General features: G+C 43.6%; 2 protein-coding genes across 11 annotated transcripts in view; both read left to right on the forward strand.

Annotated features, from left to right (window-relative positions):
- Positions 1–5,445, forward strand: part of zswim8 (zinc finger, SWIM-type containing 8) — a 37,174-nt gene extending 31,729 nt beyond the window's left edge. For 6 of the 10 annotated variants that reach the window (XM_032541924.1, XM_032541928.1, XM_032541929.1 and 3 more), the window contains 6 exons: positions 1,037–1,561; positions 2,145–2,322; positions 3,138–3,311; positions 3,420–3,539; positions 3,821–3,999; positions 5,028–5,445. In XM_032541924.1, coding sequence (XP_032397815.1) covers positions 1,037–1,561; positions 2,145–2,322; positions 3,138–3,311; positions 3,420–3,539; positions 3,821–3,999; positions 5,028–5,231 — 1,380 coding nt within the window. In that variant the 3' untranslated portion in view covers positions 5,232–5,445. The remainder of the gene's footprint in view (positions 1–1,036; positions 1,562–2,144; positions 2,323–3,137; positions 3,312–3,419; positions 3,540–3,820; positions 4,000–5,027) is intronic. The other 4 variants (XM_032541927.1, XM_032541931.1, XM_032541932.1 and 1 more) reach the window with 1 other exon arrangement.
- A 5,265-nt stretch (positions 5,446–10,710) lies between these two features.
- The window catches only part of ndst2a (N-deacetylase/N-sulfotransferase (heparan glucosaminyl) 2a), a 27,684-nt gene continuing 21,749 nt past the window's right edge, over positions 10,711–16,645 (forward strand). Inside the window, 1 exon segment of the mRNA XM_032541953.1 lies at positions 10,711–10,945. The gene's annotated coding sequence lies outside the window, so the exon portion shown is untranslated.

A 16,645-nucleotide genomic window follows, 5' to 3' on the forward strand; every position in this document is an offset into this window, starting at 1 on the left:
GCTCTGGTTTATTGGCATTTCTTTATAAAGGCCTTGGCGGCGCTAACCACCAGATGCGGGTCCTGCCCCTCTGCATAATAGCCTAGGCCTCCAAAACAAGTTCCTTCCCAAGGCTATTTTACTTGCATCTGACAATTTTGATTGGTTTAAAGAAATGCCAATAAACCAGAGCACGTATTTCTCCCATCCCAGAAAGCTGTGTGGACTAGCCAGACCCTTTTTCGCTGTGCTGTGGAGGAGGTCTGTCAAAGCGAGACTACTAGCAAGTGAACTATTAGGAAATAGATTGCATAGCCTACTTTTCCTGTACAATCATGCAATATTTTTGTTATTACTCTCTCTCTGTTATGTGATGTTCTTTTTCTTTTTCTTTTTTCTGATAATATTAGTAGGGATGCACCCAACCCTGATTCTGTCAAATACCTAACCCACTGGTTCATTAATGAAGTAAACTATGTCCACAGCAGTGCATTTTTCATTTTATTTTAACTGTAAGACAAAGAATATAATACATTATTCCAGGCACACAATTGGGGAAAAAATTGTTTTTGATGATTTGCATGACGTCCTGTTGTGTTCTTTAACCCCCCAAGACTTCATGTTTCACAACTACTGTTTAACGTCAGATTGTTTATAGATTGCAACGTTTCCGACCCCAATTGAAGGCAGCTTCATTTCACAGGAGAGAGAGAGAGAGAGAGAGAGAGAGAGAGAGCTTTGTTTTTACAGGAAAGAGTCAGCTATAACACAAACTCCTGGGAACTTCACTGCTCGTGTTTTTTACCCTTCATAGTGTTTAAAGACGTTGTGGTGGCAGCAATGGAAGCAGTGATGTTTCCTGTCTTCATGTACGCGACTCTCACAACTCCTCAAAACACAACCACATCTCCGTTACATGGTTGAAAAGCTATGTAGCTTTGTGAAACCTGCGGATACTAGTGAAGATTTATAGTGATTTATTGTAGCAATTAAAGTAAATGCATAACCCACAGGGATCTCCTCTTCTTCACTCGGCTCTGTCCCTTTGTCCCTCCAGGACAATGCGATGCTGGAGAAGGCCTGTATGGCGGTAGAGGAAGCAGCCAAGGGTGGAGGCGTGTACCCAGAGGTTCTGTTCGAGGTGGCTCACCAGTGGTACTGGCTGTATGAGCAGTCAGTGGGCGGGGGCTCGGCCCAACAGCGGGAGACCTCTGGGCGCTGCGGGGCCAACGGGGGCTCGGGCAGGAGGCCACCAGAGTCCACCTGTGTTGTCCTGGACACCGGAGCCAACATGGAGTCTGCGGGAGTGACTACAGTCACAGCCTCGGTCACCGCAGCAGCCGTCGTCCCCGTCATCTCTGTGGGCTCCACAATCTACCAGTCCCACGCCATGCCTGGCCAGGCCATGGCTCACCCCCACAGCCAGGGCCTCCACCCCTACACCACCATTCAGGCCCATCTCCCCACCGTCTGCACCCCCCAGTACCTGGGACACCCTCTGCAGCACGTCCCCCGACCCACCGTCTTCCCTGTTGCTGGGGCTGCATATCCCCAGGTCAGGACTCTTCTCACATCTATTGGGTTATTTGTGGAATTGTGTTTTTTATAATGAAAAAAGCTAAGAATCCCCTAAGTATCCACTGCTGTTATGTGAAAGTACAGTTTGGGTCTTCAGAACTACATAAATGGGCGCAGTCAGCCAGTGTACATAACCTGACATGTTGGACCACTTTCAGAATGCCGATCTCACTCAGCTGTGCGCCTGTTAAAAGAATCAATTATAAAGTCCAGCATTTGGGGGAAAACATTAGTTACATTTAGAGCTGCTAATTATGATGATTTTTGTTCATTACGAACTGAGATTTTGTTATTTTTCTTAATTATAATTGATTGGTTAGTCTATAAAATCCTCATAGACTTAAATAATTGATGAATTTTGTGTCAGATCTGTTGCTGTTGCCAAACATTATTTGTGCTACACAGACTATTTAATGGTAGTGGTTCACTCAAGCTGTGTGTGTGTGTTTGTGTGTGTGTGTGTTGTTGTGTGTGTGTGTGTGTTTTGGTTGTGTGTGTGTGTGGGTTTGTGTTGTGTGTGTGTGTGTGTGTGGTGGTGTGTGTGTGTGTGTGTGTGTGTGTGTGTGTGTGTGTGTGCACCTCCTCAGGGTATGCACCCAGCCTTCATCGGAGCCCAGTACCCGTTCTCAGTGGCCACTGGCCCCCAGCCACCCATGGCAGCCACGGCTGTGACCTTCCCTGGCGTCCCCGTACCGTCCATGACTCAGATCGCCGTCCATCCCTACCACGCTGAGACCGGCCTACCCCTGAGCACGACTGTAGCAGGTCAGGACTACACACTGTGTGTGTGTTTCATCTGTGTTTAACTCCAGCAATTATCAGTGTTCTTGTTGTGAGGTATTGACATTGCTACGTTTTTGTTTTAAAGCGCAGTTTGGAGCCGAAAGCAATCTCTGTGTACACAAATGTTTTTAGCTCCACATAGTCTCGCATTGCCAGACCTTCCTCCACAGCGCTGCGGAGGAAGGACTGGCTAGTCCACACTGCATTCTGGGATTGGAGAAAAACATGCTCTGGTTTATTGACATTTCTGTAAACCGATCACTATCGTCTTGCAAGTTACTGAGAAATACAACTGTTGGAACGTAATATATGAAGTCAAAGCTAACTCTGACAGCTGTATGCGTCTTTGAATTGTAATTGCAATATTCAAATAGTATTGATGTTTTTTACTATTCAAATTATATTCAATTTTCTAAATTCGTTCCATCAGCCCTATTATAGACCAGAAGAAAACAGACATTGGCCAAAATGACATGCAACCAGCGGAAATTCTGGTATAATATAATTAAGCTCCAATAGAAGAACTAATCTCCATTTAAACTATCGCCCAAACCTCATATCTCAAGGTCTCAGAGCAGGGGGAATGAGAGTGGGAAGCGCTAGAGCAGGGGGAATGAGAGGGGGAAGCGCTAGAGCAGGGGGAATGAGAGGGGGAAGCGCTAGAGCAGGGCATATTTGTTTGTAAACCAAACCGTAGCGATGTACATGTAGCCTAAGTTTTAAACCTTTATAGTGATGGGATGGGTTTGTGTGTCGGTCCATGCTCAACAGTAGGATTTGCCTGTCATGTTTTCCAGTAGGCAGCGTCCACTCGGGCCCCACCATCCAGGCCATACAGGCAACATCTCTGCCCCCGCTCTCCTCCCAGCCTGGCTCATTGGTCAGCACTCCTTTCCCAGTAGAGGACGAGCAGCACAGCCAGCCAATCAGCCAACAGGGCCTGCACTACCTGCATTCTGCCTACAGAGTTGGTGAGGAGTTTGTGTCCTATGATTCTGTCTTACTTTAACTAACCAATGTGCATACAGTACAATGGGTTAACTGAACAAATGGGATCTCTCCTGTGCTCTTGTGTGAAGGCATGCTGGCATTGGAGATGCTGGGCAGGAGGGCTCACAATGACCACCCCAACAACTTCTCCAGGAGCCCACCGTACACTGAGGACGTCAAATGGCTGCTGGGACTGGCTGCCAGGCTAGGTGAGTCTGCACATACTTGAAGGGACAGCAGTAAGAGGGAGGTTATAGGTTTGTTTACTGGTGTAAGATTGTTAAGGCAAGCTGAGCTTGGTACCGGAGGAAGCACACACCAGAAACCCAGCTAGAAAGTACACAAACTACAATGACCATGAACAAGAGAGTTTTATTGACAGTCAGTTTGGTGTGGCAGGGCACCTTTAACAAGCCTTATTCTTTGTCTTTTACACTCAATTCCAATCCATTTCTGTCTCTTCCTTCTCTCTGCCTGTCCATCCTGTCAGGAGTCAACTATGTGTACCAGTTCTGTGTCGGAGCAGCGAAAGGTGTCCTCAGTCCGTTCGTCCTGCAGGAGATCATCATGGAGGCTCTGCAGAGGCTGAACCCCGCCCACATCCACGCCCACCTCCGGACCCCTGCGTTCCACCAGCTCGTCCAGCGCTGCCAACAGGCCTACCTGCAGGTACTCTGCAGCCCGAGCTGCATTCATTACCAGGGCACATTGATCTGCAGCAGAATCGGCCCACAAATCACTAAACCCATAATACTGGTCTATCCAAGACGTCTTTTATTTTCTGCCGGATGTCCATGTGTACATCCAGAAGTAGTTTTAGTCGTCAACAGAAAACTTGGACAGATAGTCTAGCTAGCTGTCTTGATAAACCCTAACAGAGATGCGGTGAGTAACCAATGTAACGCAATAGTCCTCAGATTTGGACAGATAGTCTAGCTAGCTGTCTGGATTTACCCTGCAGAGATCTGAGGACCAGGTACCATAGTCCTCAATTGGACAGATAGTCTAGCTACTGTCTGGATTTACCCTGCAGAGATCTGAGGACCAGGTAACCAGAGTCCTCAGATTGGACAGATAGTCTAGCTAGCTGTCTAGATTTACCCTGCAGAGATCTGAGGACCAGGTAACCATAGTCCTCAGAAACAGAGGACGGGGACGGACATCCGGATGAAGTGAGGCACATCCGGTGGAATTTCCGGTGGCACCTGAACGATCCTGGAAGTGGAATTATTTATTAATTATTCTTATTCTCTATTTCAGAGCTGTTCATACTGTTCATATTGTAATATAATAACACACTATTTATTCCAGCACCCTTTGCACTATGCTCCACAATTAAAATAATAACTATCATAATTTCCTCCTGCATACTCCTGCATTGCACCATTGCCTCAACCTACCTATACTGTTTCTGTTTAGAGTGTGTATATATTAGTGGGTATATATTAGTGTGTACATATTGTTTGTTTTGTTTTGTGGTTTGTTTTGCATGTGTAAGCGCATTGTGAGCAATGATGATCCAAAGCAAAATTCCTCGTCCGTGTCCTCATACCTGGCAAATAAAGCTGATTCTTATTCTAAAATAGACTAAAATAATCCCAATAAATTATTTTCTTCATACCGTGCAGCCCTATTATGAAATGTCCGTGCCGGCTGCCTGTAGAGTCATGCCTCCCTCTCCTCCTCTCTCTCTGCAGTACATCCACCACCGGCTCATCCACCTGACGCCCGCCGACTACGATGACTTTGTGAACATCATCCGCAGCGCGCGGGGGGCCTTCTGCCTGACCCCCGTGGGCATGATGCAGTTCAACGACGTGCTGCAGAACCTGAAGAGAGGCAAGCAGACCAAGGAGCTGTGGCAACGCATCTCCCTGGAGATGGCCACCTTCTCCCCCTGAGCAGGACGCTTCCGGGGAGATGTGTGCTGCCCCTTTCCCCTCCCCCGCCCCCCTTACCCCCCACACTCAGCCTCCAGCATTGCTACTGCCACTGCACTGAGCGGGCTACATTGATGCTGTCTGCTTCCGTCAGGAATCCCTGCTCGTGCTTTGTGGACATCTCAAACGGAACGCACTACAGAGGCAGACAATCAGCCCCCCGCTCACCCCCCACCCGTCCAACGACCAAACATGAGGGGAAAAAAAAAAAAAAAAAAAAAAAAAAAAAAAAATAAAAAAAAAAAAAAAAAACCCCCTTTTTTTTTTTTTTTTTTGTTTTTTTTTTTTTTTTTGTTTTTTTGGTGTTTTTTTTTTTTTTTTTTTTTTTTTTTGTGTTTGGCCCCCCCCCCCCTTTTTCACCCCCCCTGTTTTTTTTTTTTTTTTTTTTGTTTTTTTTTTTTTTTTTTTTTTTGTTCCCCCCCTTTTTTTCTATGTACTCAGACACACGTTCTCTCTTTTTTTTTTTTTTTTTCCCCTCCCCCCGTTTTTTTTTCCCCCTTTTTTTATGGGTGTTTGCCACCCAGAGCTCTGAGGAGGAGCCAGGCCCCCCTTCCTGCCCCTCTCTGTTCTCCACTGACTCTCACTCCTGTTTTATCATGGTTCATGTTTGTGTAACTGTGGGTAAAAGCGTACTCCTTCCTTTCTCATCTTACTCGTCTCTTGCATTTCCCCCTAAACGGAAGACATTGGCGGGGGTCTCTCTCACCCTCCATCCTCCAGTATTTTTGAGTTTTGTTTAGTTTTTGTTGGGAGTGAAACCACTGCGTGTGGGTCATTTTCCTGCTGCAACATTCCTGTCCAGAGTGCTAGGTGCTGGGAGAACGCGTGTCACTATGGATCTGAATCTTTGCAGTGCGGGAGAGGAAAAAGGAAAAAAAACAAAACAAAAATTATATTGTGAGTACAGGTGAGGATTTTTCTCAGTATTTTGTTTAATCTTTTTTGATACTTTGTATAGAATATGACGTGAGCATAGTGGAACTGGAAGAGAATGAGAGAATGTTACAGTTGCGGGGGGGGTTCCTCAGTGGCCAGCTGTTCCAGCATCTGGATCAGTCTTTGGTCTTGTAGGGGTCAGTAGGGCTGGGCATCCTTTATAATGCCTTGTTCTTTTTCTTTGTTTTTAACCCTCCTGTTGTCCTCGGGGTCAAATTCGATTTTTGATTTTCAAAAAGTTTCTAAATTAGAAATTTGGGTTTCCTTCAACCAAATTGTAAAAAAAACGTGGATGGTTCCATACGACGCTCCTCACAAGTTAAATAACTCCTCAGTTCACTATTTTCATTGAATTTGGATGTTTACTATAATATTATAGCATTTTAAGAACAAAAAACAGATTTAAGCACACTGAAAAAAGTGACAGAAATGTGGGGAAAAACACAGAAATAATAGACAGAGGCATAAATATAAAACAATATAAAAAGTGAGAAAGAACTTCAGGAAAAGTCAGAAAACTTTAGAGAAAGCTTTAAAAACTTCAAAACAACAACAAAAATGTCCAAGAAAGTCGACAAAGAACTTGACAAAAGTGTCTTAAGGAACTTTTAACTTAAAATTGCTGACCCAGAAAAAGTAAATGTAGGTCTGTGGGAAGACAACTCGAGGGTTAAGGACACATGACTAACGTTTTTATTTTTTTTTCGCAATACCTTTTTTGGGTTAAATATACATTTGTTTATCGGTTTTTCACTGAGATAACTTGACATTTAACCAAATAAGCCAAATTGGTCAAATTAAGTCTGTAAACATCTCAGCACGAGCTAGAATAAAACCTATTACGAAAAGGGATGTTCACATGACAAGTAACCAAGCATTCAGTTATTACTCAGTAATGCAAAAACAAAGCGTTGATATTCCATACCCAGCCCTTCTCATCCGCATCCTAGTCTCTGATTGGTTAACCTGCACTGACAGTCCAGGATGAATCCCATTGAGCAGTAGAGAGAAGCAGCGGAGCGCTGCATGGTGGAGTGGTTGCCCGGCGATTTGCCAAACTTCTCAGTCTTATCCCCGTCTTTCCTTGTTCTCCTTCTTGTGAGACCAGAAAAAAAAGCAACGCTGATAGAACACGCTGTAAATCATATCGTCGTCGAGCTTTTTCCAAGTAGATATTAGTGTTTCTTTTTTGCCACATTCTGGTGCACTGAACATAACTGAGCCCAACCCCAACCCCCCCCGTCACAAGGGGCAGTGTTTTCAAAGAGGATGGTTTGGGGAGAAAAGAAGGTTGAGATCTAAGTCCTGAATGGGAAGCCTCTGGGACTGTCTCACACAGCGGAGAAGACAGTTGCGTACAGGGCTAAGACAGAGGCGGTTTCATTTTTTTTTTTGGTTGTCTTCTTCAAATTCCCACTTCAGAACTGAATATGTGTGTATCAGTGTATTCAGTGCAGCTAAGAATGGCATCTGCTAGAATCTGGAGGATTCCTGGAGGTCTGTATTCCCGGTCCCTTGTCTCTGTGAGGCTACAGCTGGGATTCTACGATGCCACCACAAAGACTCCTCTACAGACTGTCCTCAGAGACCCTGACTTTAAAGCAGTGGCCCCTGAAGGGAGACACAGCTGAGGTTTGGCCCCCCTTCTTTCAGCGTGGTTAGCTCACAGACATGGTGCTGTTCCTTTAAGACATGTTGACGTTCCATCTCTGTCCAGGCAGCTGCTGTGGTTCTGAACCCCCCCCCCCCCTCTGATTGGCTCTGGACCTCACAGGTGAAGGTGACTTAGTAGAAAATGTACTGTGATATTTTTGTATTCCTCAAAAAGTGTAGCCTGATTGAAAAGTTCTGTATGTTCTGATTGCAAAAGGTTCTAATTTAGAGTGAAAAGAATAAAAAACAAAAAAAGATAAAAGCAATATGAAAAAGTGTAGAGTTTACTTAATAAAGATAATTCAAAACACTAACTTGCCTTGACGGATGTGTGCGGGATTCTGTGGGAGCATAGTCTCGCTTTGCCGGACCTTCCTCCACAGCGCTGCGAAGGAGGGTCTTGATCACACAGCATTCTGGGATGGGAAAACAACCTGCTCTGGTTTATCGGCGTTTCTTTAAACCAATCACAATTGTCGTGGGCGGGGCTAAGCTCCGGACGGAGCCACGGTGCCGCTGCTAAATAGTCTCAGGGAGGAACTTGTTTTGGTGGAACATGTGTACGTTCAGAAGTAGTTTTAGTGTGGGAGGCGGGGGGGGGGGGGGGGGGGGGGGGGGGGGGGTTCTGGGGCTACATGTTTTCTCAAAAGCCCCAAATCTTTTAGGTTTTAAAATAAAAACATTAAAAAAACATTCTGTGCTGCTATTATTACCACTCCCAGGGTGAGATTTGGTGTGTGGGGGGGGGGGGTTGTGCTATTAATTTTGAGATTTTTATAATATGATAATTTTTTTATTTTCCATCAGATATCCAAGTGCATGTTTACAAAGGAAGTACATTATTGAAAACTGTTTGAGAGCTCTACAGGATCTTTCTTTCCTTTGGCAACTCATTATGTCATTATTATCTCACACAGCTCAAAAAATAGTACATAGCTGTCATAAAGGGTAAAAAAAAAAAAGAAATCTGGGTGAGCATGCCCCCGGCTGTTCATCCTAAAGAAATGTGTTGGCCTTGAGGTTGTGTTTGATAGCTTCTTGCCCATCAGTACTACTGGTAAGTAGGTCTACTTTCTGTGTGCAGCATATGGGGTTATTTTTGTACTTCCAATTACATGGGGGGGGGAGAGAAAAAACAGGAAATGAATCCGAGGAAATGCAACGCTACCGAGCCACGGCCAAGCGGACCAATCACAGTTGTTGTTGTGGTCATCTTCTCCACGACGGGTAGTTTCATTTCTGGGGAGGTGCAGGTCAGCTGATGGCGTTGGTTATGTATGGATGTATGTACAGTATGTATGTATGCATGTATGTAGTACAGTATGTAGGTGTGTATGTGATGGTAGCATGTATGCATGTATGTATGTATGCATGCATGTATGTATGTACAGTAGATGTATGTATGTATGTATGCATGTATGTATGTACAGTATGTATGTATGTATGTATGTATATACATATATATATGTATACATATGTATGTATATATGCGTACTTGAGCATGTATCCATGGCATAGCTTTAAAGCTATACTGCGTAGTCTCTGTCTCCCCCATGAAGAATTCTAAGTAATGACGACAACACTGTCATCTGTGATCGCGCACGCGCGCCCACCCCTCTTCTACGCAGTTGCTAGTAGCCAAGGAAGACACAGAGGATATAACAAAAACATGACAGACTCTTCAGAAGAGGTCATTATCTTCTGAACACAGTCCTACTGAGACCTCCAGAGAGCCAGGCTCAATTGGCGTTGTAGCAACTCATATGGCGATGGCTTGAATGTAACAGACTTTTATTAATATCAAAAGGTTATCAATAACCTCGCACTTTTTTGTTTTTTTATGCTGTATTCTGATGAAATGCCCCCCACTGATTATTGGGGGAATTATTAGAACTGTTGGGTCTTTGTGAAATACAGAGTGTGGTCTAGACCTACTCTACCTGCAAAGTGTCTTGCGATAACTCTTGTTATGAATTGATACTATAAATACAATTGAATTGAATGTACCTAACACCTGAGCCAATTTGATGTGCTAATGAAGACAGTGAGACTTAGTTGAAATTCAGTTTTTTAAACATTTTTATAACATTGGAACCCTTTTCATAAACAGATAATGTTCACGTTTTACATGCTAATAAATCTCTCTTTTATTTATTGCTTTAATTTAAGTTGATTGGAGTTCTGTTCTCCCTTATTCCTCAATGTAAAGCTGTCTGTTTTGGTGGATGACATAGCAGAAGTTATCCAGATGACAGTAATATTGCATAATGGGAATATAATGAACAATTTCGAGACTAATTGTTTGGCCATTGCACAGCAGTCACTTAAATCTAACTGGGAAGGAATCAAAGTAAATTTATTATATTATTAAAGTCATTTTCCCACTCACAAATCATTCAAGTTTTTTGCATTGCACACCTGTAAGGCTTCATTAAAAAATGTCTAAATCTGAAATATGAGATTGGATTCCTTACAACGCTCTTTGCAAATACAAGTAATCACTTTCATTCCTCTGATCTTAACTATTAGTCAAAATAATTTCTGCTTTTTTTAACTCAAATATTAGGTATAATTCTATATAAATGAGGGTTATTGACCATCAATACCAAAAAGTAGTGGTAGTATTAAATAAAAAAAAGTCTGAAAAAGGGACAAAAATGACAACAAAAGGATTAAAAAACAATTCACTGTGACCACTGAGGCTTCAGCCCTGGTTATCATCCACCGTATATATCATATTGTATATATATATATAGAGAGAGAGTTATGGGGTCATCCATCAGCCATGCGATAGGAGAAGACGTGTGTCTGCATTACCGCTGACATTCCTCAGCTCTATCCCGGGTAACAGAGCGGTCTTCCTGTGGATGTTGGTCTGAGTGAAACTAAGTTAAGAAGAATAACTTCGGGGGTTAAATGGTTAACCCTCCCCCGGTCTGCCAGGTTTGGTTGAGTCCAGGGTTCCGGCAGATCCAAGATGGCTGACTGAGCCGAGATGTGCTAAAGTTCACTTTTAACTCTAAACGCCGAAGCTTGTTAGCCTTCGTTTCTCTTGTCGGATTGGTGTTGGTTGAGAACGAGTACTGGTAAGTCCGGAACCACTGACGGGTTAGTATTTTGGGACACCGTGTCAAAGTTGAAGCCCGTTGACTCTGCGGAGTCCAGTGAGTAACGTTAGTTAGCTGTCGTAGCCACAGCAGTTAGCTGTAACGTTATTCCCAGTTTTCCCAGTGGTTAGGGGACTGGGAATGTTATCAGTCGGGAAACCCGTGGGAATGCCAGCAATATAGAAGGAGCAGAACATGAAGAAGGTCCAAGTCCCAGGTTTGTTGATATGTGCAGGTTGGAGTATCACCCTGAGACACTGAAAGCTGGCGTTAGATATGCTAACGTTAGCGACAGTCTGGTGACACTGTTGCGTTACAAAGCTAGCTAGCTGTTAGCATGCTAGCTGTAATCCCCGACGAGCTGCTAGCCGTAGAATAAAGTTTCCCCCTGTCTATTTTTTGTCTGCTTTCATATAACGTTATTCTTCATGGAATGGCACTTGGGTATGATGACCCAGAGATGCGACCTATGTGATTTAATTCTTAATAAACGCGTTTCATTTGTTGTGGGGCACCATATTTACCATTACAGCAGTGTAATGGTAACATAAGGTAACGGTGGTGTTTTGGTCCCTACGTTTCTCAGACTCCACTACATTAGCTCACATCTCATCGAGCTTGGTTGTCTGGCTGCAGTTTACAGCTCCGTGTTGTCGATAGGGCTTCTATTGATGTTGTGCATGAGTCATAGTGAATTTTATATATAGAGAAAATGTGTTAATGTTATATAATACAGTCTACATTTAGACCCTGCACAAGAAATAATAATGTCAAATTCTAAACGTTAGCCCTATGCTTGGCCAGATTCTGTTATCTTCACCCAACCTTTGATCAAGTATTACATAATTTTATCATTCTGCCCTGTATTCTGGTAAAGCTATCTTCATTTTTTTTAGGAAGTAACGATAGCTTTCGCAACCAGGGTTAAATTCAGATCTGATTCCCCCGGCTTTGGTGAACTGCCATCTCTGGATGGAATCTTAATTTAGTTGATACTGTCATTTAACAGACCAAAGAGGAAGAGAAATGGATGTGGGGGAGAGAGAAAGAGCGCAGGCGTTTTTTGCATTTATGGACAAATGAAAGAACTGAAACCGAGGTAACCGTCTGGGTCTAATGTGATATTATTCAGTGGTGTTCTGTGGCAGTGTACGGAACTACATGGCACAGACAGGGACCGTGACAGCAGTCTGACGAAAGGGTTTAATGTAGGTTGAACACAAAATAAATAAACCCATGTCTTCGGTATAAAAGGGATGTAAATAATACACTTGGAGAAGTGAACAGAATGCTGACTCTGTTTCTACCCACATGTTTGAGTTTTCCCCTTTAACCATCTGACTTGGCAAATGTCAGTATGGCCTAAAGCTTTTGAATGTTGTAACACAGTGTGTTATGACCTTTTGTCAAAAGTCCCTCAGTCATAGACATATTTCTGGACCTGAAAAAGCACTGTAGATCATGAGTTATTACAGAACAGCGAAAAATATGTTGCAATACTCAACCATAAATCTACTACTGCAAGTTACATGTGGGGTGCCCCAGGGCTCAGTGTTGGGGTCGTATTCTTTTGTTTTGTACATTAACAACATATGTGAAGTGTCAAATATTATTGGAACCATTCTCTTTGCTGATGACTACCATTTATTCCGCTGTGGGGATGACTTTGAACGGCTTCAAGTTCTGGATAATATGTAAACAAAATCGAGCAGGATGAAGATCTGGTTGGATGAAAATAATTGAAAAACATTGAATTTAAGCAAAACTATATTTATAATATTTGTGAATCGATTAACCAACACAGAAAAGAAACTCATGATTAATGGCATGGAACTATCTATCTATCTATCTATCTATCTATCTATCTATCTATCTATCTATCTATCTATCTATCTTCTAACATGAACGGCATAAATCTACAATTTACTGGATATCCTGACAGAAGATGCCAGAGGCCAGAATTCTTTTTCCATGCCAAAAATAACAGCAAAATATGCGTTGTTTCCCCTATATTAATTTTGCATCTGTGAGTCCATGAAATGGGCAACTGTCTGAGAATATTCAGGGAAAATAGATCAGTTATGCTGTTTTGGCTTTATTGTTCTCGGTAGAGTTTGTCGGCAGTGCCTTCCCCCCGTTTTAATGTGAAAGCAGTTGGTTTTTAAATAATTGCACTGTAAATCAATTTTAATCATCACATTAATTGGTGTCCCGATTGAACTGAAATGAGTGAGGCTGTGAACGGTGAAGTCTGACTTCCCATCGGTGGCGTTCCCCTCTCTGACCCCCGACCTGTTCATCTCTGTACACGAGTGGAGACCCAGTGATGGCTGAGTGTACTGTAGGCCCCGGCCCACTTCTGTCCTCAGAGCATATTACTGATGTCTGAGATAACGCTTGATAATTAAGAGGAAGGCCCTGGGGATGTTTTCAGAGAGAGAGAGTGAGCGAGCTAGTGTTTGGGCGAGGCTAATAATACCCTGCCCGATGGCAAGTGGAGTGACTTGATTTACATATGTTTCATGGATGTTACTCCGCTGACTTAAAAGCTGACTTATTTTACTTACTTACTTACTCCTAACAGCCATCTTCCCTGGCTGTGGCTCTGATGCTTCTATAGTGACGAGCGGTGAATGTCTCATTCAAAAACATCGTGCATTTCAGAGCTTTTGAGCCCAACCTTTACATAGGGCTGCTCGTTTATGGAGAAAAATACAGTCGCCATTATTTCGGTCAATATTGAAATCACGATAATTTAACACTATATCTCATTAACTTCTGGAAAGATGTTGCTGTTATTTAACATTAAAAAAACAGCAGAAAAAGTGAAACAAATCAACAGTACAAAAACCAACTGTGAAATTTGCCTTAATACTTTTCCTATTTAAACTTTATTTTTTCATTCAGAACACAAGAAAAAATAAGTTTACTTGCAAAACATAATGAGCTAAATAATTATTATTCTGTTTTTGTTATTATTGGGAGCCAAAATTGTAACCCCGATTTAAATTTTGATTAATTGCACAGCCCTACCTTTACACCGTGGTCTAACCTCATTTTATCAAGTCGATCGTCATGTCCTTTCAGTTTTCAGCAAACTGCTGTCTTTGAATGGGTGTTGATTCATGCTCCTATTAAAATGCACCTATATTTTAAATGTGACACCAAGTGTGGAGGGTATGAATAAAATCATCAATCACTTCATATTTCGTTGCATTCATCAACAACAATATGCAGTTTGGAACAGTAGTTGCGCATTTTCTGGGAATTTCAGTCTTCAAACATTTAACCAAACGTAGTGCAACCAGTGTAAAGAGTTAGTCTGGAGCCAAGGTCGGCTGTTTTTGGCAAATGTCAGGATATTGATCCATGTCTTTTCACATTTACCCGTAGCATCACAGGTAAACCATCGCAGCTCCTGGAGTGTAACTGTGGTCTGAACACAGTGCGAGTTCGACCCCTCTAGAAAGGCTGAGAATCTTATATATTATGTGTCCTTTACAAATGTTCCTTTCTAATTTGTAATTTTTAACTCTGGGTTATATTTACTCTCCCGGTTTGTTTGTCTGAAAGTGATAAAGAACATGAACGGAAGTTAAGATAAATAATATTACATTTGTGTTACTTTTAGTTTGGTGGTTGATTTAAGGTTTTCCTTTTGAGGTTTGTATGACCTATTTTTTGCAAATATTTCAAAAATGTTTAAACTGCATTCAATTATGTCTCAATGTATATCAAGTGAAATCTGATTAACAACCAGCCTAGTATTTGTCACACTACATAAAAAAAAAAAGTTTACGGCACTAGTCTTTGCACTGCTATAAACACAAAGTAACTGATCTAATTTGCTGCCCGTGTGTCTGCAGTGTACTCGCTATTGAGTTGGGAACAAAGTGGGACAGGGCACACATGAGCAAACACAAGCACCTGAGCGAGGCAGCTTGAGTGAAGGACTGGTGCATGGCGGGGGGGGCTCGGCCTTCCCAGGGAGGCAGAGCTGAAGAGCTTCGTGTTCCTTGTTCACCACACACCTCTGCTGCATTGAGGCCAGAGCGGTGCCGAAGACTCCGTCAGGGACGACGGGCATGTCTAAAATGTCCATGATCACAGTAATGTCCTCCCACACAGCAGGCTGGGGTTTGGTGGCCATGTCCTCGCACAGCTAGTGAGCATGGAGGAGACATTCAGAGCTTTTACGGCTAAAGCTGCCATTTTATACGCCCTCTCGAGCAAGGCAGACTGAAGCGGTCCGCCTTCGACTTCCTTGAGGATGTCGCAGTCACCTGCGGGTGGAGTTGGGCTGCAACCAACGGCTCCATCGGGGGCATGCGGGGCATTCCCAGCTTTTCCGTGCCCTCAAACTCCAGGAAGGAGGCTCCCTGGATCAGGGTTTTACCGCAGAATGGGCGGTGTTTCCGCTAAGAGGATACCTCCTTCAGCAGTTGATGAAAAACTGGAAGTAGCTGTTTTGCCAACCTCTTGGTCTGGAGCAATTTCTTCCCCTCGCAGCATGATCTGGTGGAGTCCACCATGACCACAGACCAAGGGATGTTCAGCCTGGATGCAGCGCGTTTGCACACGTCCTGCATATCCATGCTGGGAGCGGGGGAAGCTGGCACACGCCCGCCCCTGGATGAGCCAGGGGCTTCAACGACCAGGCGGGCGTGTTCCAGCCCGAGACAACACGAGCAGACCTGGTGTGTGTCCCTGCTCGAAATTTTGTTTCCCCAATGGCAAAGTCGAGCCCTGGGGTCTTCGTGTCCTCTGGTGTGAGGGACGTTACTGAGCAGTAGGTGGTGTGCTAACACGCAGAAATAGTTCACCATGAAACGGCTAGGCAGGTAACGCTCCAGTCTGTGGGGAGACCGAAGAGCTGAAGCGTGTCGAAGGCAGCTAGCACCCGGAGACGGAGGAGATAAGCTAGGATGGTTCCGGTCGGTGGACAGATAAGATAGTTAGCCTGCACGACAGAGATCTGCTTCAAAGCAAAAAGAGGTTTCAGAATGGTGTCCGCGTCGTAGCGTAAGCTAGTTAAAGGGGGATGGACCCATCTGATGCAGACACTCAATCACCAGCCAATCAGGATTGGCGTAATGAGATAAATGCTTGTGAGGAATACGCTGGGGCGTATCCCATAGTGAGACATCAAAACAACTGTTATGAATGAGAACAAAAAGAATCCTCTTCAAGACCACTTCCTTACCTGTTCATATTTTATGGGATGGGGGAGACAGTATATCTTCATCATTTTGCTTTATTTGTAGTGCAAAGCCATTTTAACGGTGTCAATTCTTTTATCGCGAGATTAACGTTCTTTTCGGCCTAACAAGTTGCAGATTTCCTGTTGTATAAGCTCAGTGTATCTGTCAGCGTCCAACGTTGATGCAACATCATAGAAACATTGAGATAAGTTAAAGTATTACAAATCATCTGCGGGAATCTGCTCCGGTAGTCAGCATGTAGTCTGTTAGTGTTTCTACAGAAACTGTAATTTGAGGGCATTATTGGGGCTTTCTGGGATAAGTGTGCCAGGAGGATGTGTTTGAACAGGTTAAGACACGACAGGTAGGCTGTAATGAATAGTTTGTTCAGGAAGCATTGCTCAGCCCTGCTCCCCCACCCTCTGCTGCCCCAGGAGGAGGGAGTTCTGCTCACAGGGACTGGCTTTAGGACACTCTA

The sequence above is a fragment of the Etheostoma spectabile genome, chromosome 17 (genome assembly GCF_008692095.1).
Source record: "Etheostoma spectabile isolate EspeVRDwgs_2016 chromosome 17, UIUC_Espe_1.0, whole genome shotgun sequence".
Taxonomy (NCBI): Eukaryota; Metazoa; Chordata; class Actinopteri; order Perciformes; family Percidae; genus Etheostoma; species Etheostoma spectabile.